The sequence below is a fragment of the Saccostrea cucullata genome, unplaced genomic scaffold (assembly GCF_032062105.1).
Source record: "Saccostrea cucullata isolate Sc308-1 unplaced genomic scaffold, CSIRO_AGI_Scuc_v1 ctg551, whole genome shotgun sequence".
Taxonomy (NCBI): domain Eukaryota; kingdom Metazoa; phylum Mollusca; class Bivalvia; order Ostreida; family Ostreidae; genus Saccostrea; species Saccostrea cuccullata.
In genome coordinates this window covers 38,276-49,962 of record NW_026920663.1, presented here as the reverse complement: position 1 = coordinate 49,962, position 11,687 = coordinate 38,276, and the positions used below count along the sequence as shown (strand labels likewise).

The 11,687-nt window shown below is 31.2% G+C and overlaps 1 protein-coding gene and 1 long non-coding RNA gene across 2 annotated transcripts; one reads left to right on the top strand and one right to left on the bottom strand.

Annotated features, from left to right (window-relative positions):
• Positions 1 to 8: 8 nt before the first annotated feature.
• On the top strand, positions 9 to 5,287 carry LOC134254802 (tRNA (guanine(6)-N2)-methyltransferase THUMP3-like). The gene is made up of 9 exons (XM_062737326.1): positions 9 to 235; positions 355 to 432; positions 1,263 to 2,086; positions 2,320 to 2,389; positions 2,869 to 2,969; positions 3,401 to 3,485; positions 3,960 to 3,973; positions 4,597 to 4,720; positions 5,073 to 5,287. Exons 1-9 carry the CDS (start codon positions 53 to 55, stop codon positions 5,268 to 5,270), a joined length of 1,677 nt encoding a protein of 558 aa, XP_062593310.1. The 5' UTR covers positions 9 to 52; the 3' UTR covers positions 5,271 to 5,287.
• A 3,218-nt stretch (positions 5,288 to 8,505) lies between these two features.
• Positions 8,506 to 10,519, bottom strand: LOC134254746 (uncharacterized). The gene is made up of 3 exons (XR_009989374.1): positions 10,368 to 10,519; positions 10,023 to 10,110; positions 8,506 to 9,801 (listed from the first exon to the last, which is right to left on the bottom strand). It is a non-coding gene; the product is annotated as an uncharacterized LOC134254746 (long non-coding RNA).
• Positions 10,520 to 11,687: the final 1,168 nt, after the last annotated feature.

Genomic DNA, 11,687 nt, shown 5'->3' with positions numbered 1-11,687 from the left:
GGAAGTACAGCGAGATCAAAACACGGTCATGTGACCTGTCCGTGTGTTCAAGATGTCTGCGCCCATGGAAAACATGCCTCTGAAAAATAAGGGGGATATTTGTGAAATTGAAGCGACAGTTGTGTCGGGATTTGAAAATGTGGCCAAGGAGGAGGCAGAGGAAAAGCTTAAAGTTCCAGTGGATTTCAAACGTGGCCGAATCATTTTCAAAATTCCTACAGAAGATGTTAATAAGGTCGATCAATGATAAAACCTCTTCTATCATAATCTATGTGATGAAAGATATTTGACTCCTTTTACTTGTAAATATATGAATTTTGTATTTAAGCTTATGCAACATACTTTCTGTTTTAGGTCTTGGAGCTGGGAGGTATTGACAACTGTTTTGTTGTCATGTCAAGATTTTCCAATGTCAATTTCACAAATGATGAGGTATTCCATTATTTGTAATATCTTATTTAAAAGAAAAAAAGTTGATGTCTAGATACATTCATGTGCAGTTAGCACTCTCCATTTTTTTTTTTGGGGGGGGGTCCAGAAAAGATCAGTTTACATGTTAAAAAAAAGTACAGAGCTAGAGGCCACTGCATGCGCCATGGCTATATTATGATTAATTATATGTTGACGTTGCAACCGTTAGGGCGAGCGCAGATACTTATCCAGTTTTCATTTAGATCGGACTCGTCAAACTGCATGTGACATTCGGTGCAATATAAGACTCTGACGTCACATGACGTCGTTTGAAACTTTGCATGTTGCTGTACTAAACTGAAGCTGAACAGGGCTGATTTCAATCAGTTTATGATTATTTTTCTGCAATAAACAGATAAATTCATTAAATCAAGGCAAGTTTATTTTTATTTTAACTTTTGTCGTTATTATCGCGAGAACATGGCTTTAGCATTTGTGTACGAATCGATGCATCGTGGCTCTCAAATTACTGCGGATATATAATTATATGGAATGAATGTGCAGTTCTGCAGCTCTTCGCCCAGGCGTTGATCAGATTACATGTAAAAGTTACGAGCATTCTAGACGCCACTGGCTAATAACATGTACTTTTAAAATTTGCAAGTAGATTAGAGACAACAGGCTCATGTAGAGTATCACCTTTTTAAAAATTATAATCAGTTGATTATTTATTGATGTTTTGCAAGGGCTTTTTATTCACTTACAGTTACATGTCATTAATATGCTATTCTCTTTAGAGAAGTGGACAGGCTTTAACCCACAGCTATTTAATTTTAACTTTTAATTTTCAGCTAGAATGTATGGCCATTCTTCGAAAACTTGTATATGATGTAAACTGGAAACTTGGACTTGCAGCTTGGAGTAGAATCTTTTCCTTTAGTCACCCTATCGCCAGTGTACCAGATGTTATACCAAAAGATTTAGGGGAGGCAACTCTTTCCTCAAGATTTCATAATGCAAAGGACTCATCTCAAGAACCCAAAAAACCCAAGTTATCAAAATCTGAAAAAAGGAAACAGCGTAGATTACAAGCGAGAGAAAACAAAGGAAAGGATATTCAGCAATCCACAAAGGAAGAGAATGTAGATAATGCAGAAGATCTGGAAAACGCAGCATCATTGGAAAAGAGCAATGATATTTCCAAGGATATGAAAGAGGGCAGTGAAACTTCTCAAAATCTGTCAGACAATATTCCAGCACATGTGACTCGGACAGAAAATGTAGAGACTGACCAATCACCAGCCAGCAAAAAGATAAAAACCACAGAAAATGTCCAATCAGAAAAGCTAGAGACTGACCAATCAGAATCCAGAGAGAAACAAAAAACAACATGTCATGACCCCACAAAACCTTCATTCAGAGTGACATGCAATCGTAATGGCCAGGGCCACCCTTTTGACTCCATGGGAGCAGCTGCTAATTTTGGAGGGGGTGTGTTCAATTATTTCAACTGGAATGTGTCCATGAAGAATTTTGATATTGAGGTGATTCTGAACATTGAGGATCGTGATGTCACAGTGTGTCTTGGTCTAACACGGCAGTCCCTCCATCATAGATTTATCAAAGCTTTTGGACCTACAGCTCTGAGGGCTACTATTGCATACAATATGCTCAGGTAAAGGAATAGCCATGTGCTGTTAATGATTTCAAATTTTTTTTCTCTTAAATTTAGGAATAAATAGTATGATAAATTTCAGTTATGCCTTGTTAAAAAAGATAATGATAAAGAATTCTTTATTAATCATTTGAAAATTAACAAAGATATACTTGGTACATGTAATTTTTATCCCCACAAGCTGCTTGGTTTAATGTACTACTGGTGTAAATTTGATGAGTTTTCCATTGTAGACTTTGCAAGATAGAGCCAGGAGAGGTGATCTGTGACCCGATGTGTGGGGGAGGGACTATTCCTATCCAGGTGAGATATTTATAGGAACATCTCAGGAACCCCTGGGTCAATCTCACATGCTGTATGACAGCTAGGTGTTTATAAGTTTACGGGAGATTGACCGTGGGTTTCTGATGGTGTTGTAGGACAAGTGCATTAATTTATACATGTATGTGGGGGAAGCATACATACATTCGCATGCCATGACTGATAAATACCATCATTTTACATATATACCTGAAATATGTACACAGTGTCACCATGCAATCAACATTAATTATAAAGATGGAGAGTGTCATTGAATATTTCTAAACACTCATGTACACTTTATGCCAACTAAAGGCTTTTTATAGGAAAGTTCTTAAACACTTTCAAAAATGGTAATAGAGTTTATAAGCTTTTAGCTAGGGATGGTTATCTTTGGTATCTCCATTTACTTCATTCAATTTTTAGAGTGCTCTTCCTTGAATTCATCAACATTACAAAGTTCTTTAATTTTTTGTTTCCAGTCAGCAGTATCATATGAGACCTGTGCCAGTTTATGTGGAGATATGATAAATAATGCTGTGAAGAGAACCCAGCAGAATATTGACTTTGTGTGCCAGACTCAGTAAGAAATCCATCATTTTTCACTGATAAAAAATCAATCATCAGTGCTGACCTTCACCCCTTAACCCCCATCCCCAACTATGCAACCCCACTTCCTTAAAAAAGAAAAAAAAAATAAACCCAAAATATCTGGTAGACATTCACAAATGTCATTGCTATTTGTCCAGATTTTCATCTTATAAGGATAATTATAGATGAATCTTCCCATCTCCAGCTAATATTATATGGGAATCCAAATTGACTAAATAGAACCTTTACGAGAGGATAATAGAATTAGCTAAAATGAAGGCATTATAAGTTCCATTAAAGCATGAGATTTCTCTACTCCTACACTGTACATACATCTGAAGCACTGATGATGTCTATAGATTGATAATAGATACATCTTGTCTGTTGTAGACTGTGGTGAGTTTGATTTAATGCTATTTTCAGGCCTATTTCGCTGGACGTTGTGCGGTGGGACGTGACTAAATTACCTCTAAAGACGGAGAGTATGGATGTAGTCATCACAGATCTGGTAAGGGCAGATAACTCTACCTATTTTTATCTAGTAGTCTAATCAATATTTATAAGTTTTTCAATCCAGAACAAATTGGGACAGAAATAATTACTTCACAAGCAGTCTCTATCTTCCCATTATAACATAAATTTTTTTTTTTGGTAACGTATCCTATTTGAAGTTTGAACCATTACCTTATAGTTAATTTTTTTTCCCTTGTTTTTTTTTTTTATTTTTTTATTTCTGTCAAATTTAATAATTTATATCAATTTGCATAAATAATTGATAATAAAAATAACACTTTTGTTTTGTGATGTGCCATATTTTTTGCCTTTTTAATTTCCAGATTGAGTGGACTATAAGTTTTATCTTAAAATTGAAAAAAATATATTTAAAGTGAATAGATTTATATGATAGTTGATGACTTATCACATTATTACAGCTTTTTATATATTGTTGAACATTGATGACACTTTTCTTTCTTCATTTTAGCCATTTGGAATAAGGTAAATATAAATTAATTCATTTTACATTCATTCTTGATAACGATCCAGTGTACTTGTAAAAAATAAATTAAGAAATGAATGATTATTATAATTGTACATGTATTTCAAAAATGCTAGGAAACCCAAACCAGGAATTCTCACAAAATCAGTAAATGAATAAAAATATCTCAATGACAAAATTTAGGAAAAAATTATATATTATTGATGTATATATATCTGTCCTTAAATCTTGAGCATGTTATTGCAACATGTGAATCCAGTTTTGAAGAGAAGGTATAATTTCCCTCACAAAAAGATATTTCCTATCTAATCAAATTTTAAGATCATGCAAATAAAATAAGTGTGCCTTTTTAAAACTACCTAAAATTTTATCAGTTTAAGGTTCATTGATACTCTGATAAGAGAGATAACTCTTAATGACATAAATGTCTATTATTCCTTTAGACTTGAAAGTTGAAATGTCTTTTTTGTTTAATTTTGCCCCACAAGCTATGGTATAATTGTTGTATTTAACTAATTATTAAATACATTTCTTTTGGAAAATCATTAAAGTTAAAGCAACATTTTATATAAGTGAGCAGGGGATTTATGAACCTTAAAGTAATTTTTGAATAATTTTATAGGAGTGGATCCAAAATGAACAACTGGAAGCTGTATCCTAACACTCTAATGGAGATGGCCCGAGTCTGTCGCGTGGAGAAGGGTCGGGCGTGTTTACTGACGCAGGACAAAAAGTGTATCAATAAAGTAAAGATTTAGCTAAACTTTTACTTATTGCAGTGTATAATGGTTGAGCACATTTACTGCATAAAAAAAAGTATAATATGAATAAAGTAATATTAAGAAGAGCTATTTTTACTGGTCAGGCATGTTTACTAACACAGGCACAAGTGATAAAGATTTCATTTTTTTTACTAATTTTATTAATTGCAAATGTTAGAATTAAAGAGGGATTCTGTCAGATTTCTCTGAATAATTGTAATATTCAAAGTATATTTTCATAAAATAATGTCTTTTAACATATATTATGAGTTGTTGAAAAATGAAAACAACAAATCAAAGTGTTATGGAACTGTAAAACATTTTTTTTTACATTCAGGCATTATCAATAACGGCCAAATACTGGAAATGTAGGAACATGGTGGGGTTCAACATGGGAGGTTTAGCTGCGTGTGTTTATGTGCTCCACAGGACAATAGAGAAGTATAATGCTGAACATGCTGCAGAAATGCTGGGAGAAGCGCTGGCACACGCCAAGAAGAAGGAGGGATCCCCAGTGAAAACCAACCAACCATAGCCAAATATTAACAAACCTGACCATGCAATCTTAGCAGAAAAATTATTTTGTATAAGGATGGTTAAATTATATTATAAGCCTTGTTTACATAGAGCAACAAGGAAAACAAAAGTTAGAATATTTGTATTGATTCATGATCTTAGTTTGTAGAATTTTTTTTCTCATATCAAGGAAAAGAAGATTCACCATACAGTGTTTTCAATATTTTGTGTATTGTGTGTACTATATAGATATGTGAAAAGAAAATTGGTTTCAAGTTCAAGCAATTTTGAATATGGCAGTAAATTGTATTCATGCAAATGTGAATGTTTTCTTTTAAATGACAGATGAAAGTTAACAAAAGTGCAAGTAGATGATGGTACAATGTTAAGGTGGAAAATTCAATTTTAAAACTGCACTTTATTACATCTTTCAAAAATAAATTTGTATATTTTCAAGGTTTATAAATTTAGAGGGGAAATTTTAAATTTGCTCAAATGTACATATAACAGGTTGTGATTTTATCAATAAGAAAAGAATTGATAGTATATATATGTCTGATTGTTGAGTTTTTAACAAAATAACTTTTACTTTTTTTGTTTACCTTTGTGCCAACAAGTTTCAATGCACTTGAACTAGGAAAAGGCAAAGTCTTGTATAACAGTCTTATATTGTTGATAATTCTTCTTGTATTTAGCTTTAGTCTATGTACATAAAAATAACATCAAAAGTGCAAATCATGATGATGATACATGTACATGAATATGAACATATATTTTTATCATTTGGATGAGAGCTACAGTGTAACACAAACTGAGAAATTTTGTAAATTTGAAATTTTTCTTTTTTCAAATAAATCATCATCAATTCCATCCTCAGATATATTTTATTTTATCCTTGCCTTAATTTATTTTTTTTCACTCTGAAGAAAGAGGTCATTGTTTAAATTTTGTCAGCTGATGCATCTTTTGTTCTCAGGCTATGTTAACCAAAAAGTAAGCCATGGTGACTTACATTTGGAATTTCAAGACTTTATCTATAGAAAAAATCGAAATAACAATAGAGGAATTGATAAATTTTGTTCACTTTTTCAGAGGAACAATCCTAAGGCCTTTAAATGGCTTTAATATTCCGTATTATCCACCCGCCCATGCCTTTTTCAATTTTCCGGAAATACCACCCCTTTAAGATTTTATCTTTAACATCATAGAAAGTAAGACAATTATTTCATGGATCTCAGAATTTAAATTTTTTTTCAAAAGATTTTTTTAAAATATGACCCAAAAAATTATAACTAGAATACCAAATAATCGCCCCCTTTTCGCAATTTTCTAAGCGCTCGGGGTGGTTAATAGCGATTATACGGTACTTGAGTCTGCATGTTGATAGTGATGGGATTGTAAGAACACTGTCAAGTGTGGAGATTTACTTTTTGATTTGATGTTTATTACTAGTTTTAGTACTTTTTGTGGTCCTGATCATATCTTACATTCAATGTGCTTTGGCAGCTTGTTTTATTACAGAAAAAAATTCAGCTCAGTTTTTTTTTTTTTTTTTTTTTTTTTTTTGTTGTATTTTTTTAATGCTTCAAGCAATGTTACCTATGGATGCCCTCACCATTTTAATCTAAAATATTATGTATTCTACATGCTGGAGTTATTTCCCTTTTCCTGCCAAACTCTTTCCATCAATGCCTCTCTATTTTCCTTTTAATTATTTTGCAATTTCATTATGAAAAAGTTGCTTTGTACAATAAGAAATAAGACATAATTATTTGACTAGTTTACTGACAAAAAACATGCAAACAATTTACAGATGTAAAGAAATGAATGGTAGGAACTTTACAATATTATATCTTGTAAGACCTTTTTGGGGCAAAGAGTTTTTTTTTATCAGCATTTAAGCAAATGCTGTATGATATACTTTAGCACCAAACTGTAGTAATAAAAATACAGAATCTGTCAAAAATAAGTCTATAATATTGACTCAAAATACATGAATTGAACATGATAGTAAGCATTTAATGTACGTGTATATAATACATAAATATTCAAGAAAAAGGTCTTGAAAGAAAAGAAAAAAGTGAAATATACATGCTTGAATACACTTTATAAATGCCATAAATAAAAAAGCCCTTGGCTTTTTAAATGATTAAAAACAATAGTGGATTAAATCCAGAAGATTTATACCATTCAAATATTCCATGTTAAAAACTAATTTGCTGTTATTTTGTTGAGTAATAAAAAAAAAAATATAAAATGAAATTACAAATTTAAATAAAAATTTCAGTAAAAGATGAAACTACCATTGTAACACTTTTTTCAAACTGAATATTTACTAGTTCAAAACAATGTTCATTTAGTGAAGACTCAAAGATTCCAATTCCGTGGATACAAAAATATCCACTATTTACACTTTAAATTCCATTTCAAATTTTAAAAAATCTCTAATGAACCTTGTGATCAAATGCCCCTGTTTTTGCCTATCGGATTAAAGCATGTATCAAATACAACATAGATCCTGATATCTACAAAAATAATTACACGAAGGAAAAAAAATTGAACAACAAAGTCAGAAATGTTCTTTTAGGTTCAAAACCTGCACTCTACACTTTATGAATAAATTTTTGTTTTAATGTAAGCAATTTCACCCTTTGTAAAAATTTATTTTAATAAAAAATTATATTCAAAAATGACTCAATGAAATAAAACGTAAAAAATAGACATTTTAAACAATACCTATTTACTTGCTTCTCGACAAAAATTTATAACTCTCGCATATTATTATGATTTTTCCTAGAAAGTGTATTAATTGCAAAATAGATATTCAATCCCAGGAATTCTTTTAAGAACTATGGAGACATTTTGACATCCTTTTATAAAATCAATGAAAACACATTATTTTCAGTTTTGACATTACCATCTCGAAAAGTCTTTAATAAAGTACATATGCAACTCTCTGACACAATTTGAAATACACGTGCACTGTATCATAATAACCAAAAATATCTTTTTGACATCTTACAGAAAATGGAAATAAATTTGAACCCGATGACTATCTTTACACTTTTTTCAGACCAATTATATGTCTTTTGATGTGAAAATTTAGAATAACCCATTATACATTACTTTGAAGGTAATTTTTTCTGAATTGTATCTGATTTCTAATGGATGTCTAAAATTCTTTAAAAGTGTCTTTATAAACAAGTAACACAATTCTTTTGTCAAAATCTTTTTACATCTTTTTAGCTACAAGAGCATGACCTTGAGAAAATACAGTTACACATTGGCAAACGATACCTGTGTGTGTCTTGTCATTTGAATTTTTTTTTTTTGCCTTGGGCTGTCGCAAATCAAAATGAAAGAAAAAAAAATTTAAAAGTGCCATCAACCAGGAGGAGTGTATAGTATAGGAGAATACAGGTCTCAAATTAGGACATCTCCCCGAAGTGAAATTTGAGAAATAATGCTGAAAAATAACACTTTGGACAATGCTGTGGGGGAATACTTAATACATTGAATGTCTGGTAAAACCAATATTGACTTGCTCTAGATTTTAAACTATTCTACCTTTAAGTTACAGTAACAACAACAGAAGACATATAAATGCATGTAGCCACGTGGAAAAATTTTTGAACCTGCGGCCAACAATAAAAAAAATTATTTGTCTGATGTACGTACTCTGACTGACTCATAAAAATCATCTCTACCAAATTTTTTTAAACATTATTTTTAAATATTATTTTAAAGTCAAAGTTTTTCATCTATATATAGCTGTGGCAACTATTTGACAATATGATAGAGAAACAACTCTATTCACCTAGACCCCGACCCCTTCTGAAAAATCATCAGCCCCCCCCCCACCTCAAAAAAAAGGAATGGTGGCTTTAAGGTTGTCTAAAGATGTTCCATCATGAATGCATCATTTATTTGGTTGGATACATGTACAATGTATACAGTTACACAATATGCAAAATAAACTTTTGTGACTTTGAAAATACACCTTAATGCATGTCGTATAGATGCATATCTTACAAAATTAAAACCACAATAAAAGACTAATAAAGCACCAAAATTATAATAAAATGTCACATGAATTATTCAAATGTATTTTGAATTTTAGCTCTCAGATAGTATAGTGTGTGTGCATAAAGGTGTTTACATTATTCATTTTATATTTTATACCAAATGATAAAAAATCTTCTATATGACAATTTGAACATTCTTCCAAAGAAAAGGTTAAAATAATTCCTGTTAACTTTACAAGGCCGTTTTTGGACCAAACAAGAAATACCTTTACTATGTAAAAAAAAATCAACAACAGGAAAATATAATTAAAATTTTCATATGCAAAAAAAAATGCAAATATACCTTCAAAAGGCCTATATATGAATAAAGAATTGTATAAGTTTATATGAGTTATAATGAATTTGGCACATACTGTTAAAATATGCAAGAAAAGGGCAGGTGTTCAACTTAAGAGTAAACTTGCATAATTATTGAGATTCTTCTCTTCCACTGTTATATGACTGCATATCCACATAAGATACTATCTGTTAAAAGTTAATGGAAAAAGTATAATTAAAAAAAATGCGATTTTTTTTTTTATCAAATTACGTTTCTTCTATGTTTTTTTATGTGTGCATGGCAGATAAATGATATATTGTAAGTTAACGTATAATTTATCATAACTATATATGCATGTTATTACACTGTAACTCTGATCTTTGACTCAGAGAGAGAGAGAGAGAGAGAGAGAGAGAGAGAAACTTACAATATTGTACATTTCCCTGATTTTTTACACTGACACCTTTCCTCCACCGGAATATCTTCCAAAACTAGCTCTATGTGCCTTCCGCACCCTATCAATTTAAATAAAAACATTTCATTAGATCCGCTCCCGTGTTTTCGTCTCACAAAGGTGTGCTTGAATAAATAACGGGCAATTGTCATGACAAGAACGGTAAAGGAAGATTCGTCATGTTTTAGAACAATACCGTTAATTGTTCATTTGATCGAGTGAAAAATCCACATTAAAAGATCCAAACACGTGTAAATAAAAGATACAATCAATATACGTGTAAAATTTTCTGATATAAATAAATGGACTAAAATTTACCTGTCCAGGTGAATCGTTGACATTTCTTACACCTAACCTTGTAGCACATGTCAGACCATGCCAATTCCCTCGCAAATAAAATGGCTGATCGCTGTTGACGTGAAATTAAATATCAACAGGTGCGATCGTACCTGTCTGAATCATTTCTATCGCGGATACACAACGCCAAGTAGTAAATAAACTCGGCTATTCAACATTTTTTTTTTTCATCTACGCGGCGGAATAATCACATGCAGACTCAAATATTCGGTTTTTAATCAAAGTTTGCTTCAAGGTCTAAAATGGCACAGCTAAATTTCAATTATTTCCATCATCATATCCTATTCATTTAGGAAAAAAATATTTCACTTAAATTATTTATGTTTTTCACTGAATTGATTTTTACCTGTCAGCGTGAAAATGACCCAACAAGTGATTTTATAAAAGGTTCCAGTATGACAAACTTTAACAAAATTCACAATTATTTTTGTTCTGATATATAAACATTTGTACATGCCCTAAAAAGTCTTCTCTTTTTTTGTTCCTCTCAATACTATTTTTTTATTAATGTTTATAAAATGAAAGATAAGTTGATTTTAAATTACTGTAGGTTGTTTTAATTTCTCGGTGCTAAAATTTCACGATATCTCAAAAAGTACCAATTACGATGGTTTTAAATCCACGCTGCAAGAAATTATTCAAAATTTCGTAATACTATATATAAAAGCATATAAACGTTTCTAAAAACTAGTAAAAACATTCACGATGGATAAAAATTCGCAGAAAAATGATAAATCGCGAACATAACAAAATTAAAAACATCGTGAGTATTTGCGATGTATATCCATTTCACGCTCATTCTTTTCGTTTTGTTTTTTTCTTTCGCCCCCCCCCCCTCCCATCCCTTAAAAAGAAAAAAAAATCAGGGACGTTTTACAAACAAAACTTTTTATTATATCGGACTATTGAAAATGTTCACTGAAAGCCCCCCCTTTTTTTTTTTGCAGTATAGAAGAATAAAGGAATGTGCAGTGATAATGCATGAATTGCATTCATTACGAAAAAAGCTATACCCTACAGTAACACCCTCACGATAGGCATATTGTTTCTGAATAATTTTTTTATTCAACACAGGTACCTGTGTCTACGATATAGGATTTTTGAGATTTGACAATTTTCTTTTTAAGTATTTATTTTTTTTTAATCAGAGCATACTCGTGTCAGTAAAAAAAGGGGGGTATTACTTTGCCATGTCGATTCTTTTTCCAGAAACTACAGGTAACATAAAAAATGTTATTGAGTGATAAAATCAAAGAATTTTATTTCTAATTGCTTCAGATG

What these genes read in the sequence shown, in the direction of transcription:
- LOC134254802 (XM_062737326.1), top strand. Translation starts at nt 53, where the DNA reads ATGTCTGCGCCCATGGAAAACATGCCTCTGAAAAATAAGGGGGATATT. An exon ending in TCAATTTCACAAATGATGAG is followed by an intron (nt 433 to 1,262) that starts GTATTCCATTAT and finishes TTTAATTTTCAG; the next exon opens with CTAGAATGTATGGCCATTCT. An exon ending in ATTGCATACAATATGCTCAG is followed by an intron (nt 2,087 to 2,319) that starts GTAAAGGAATAG and finishes TTTCCATTGTAG; the next exon opens with ACTTTGCAAGATAGAGCCAG.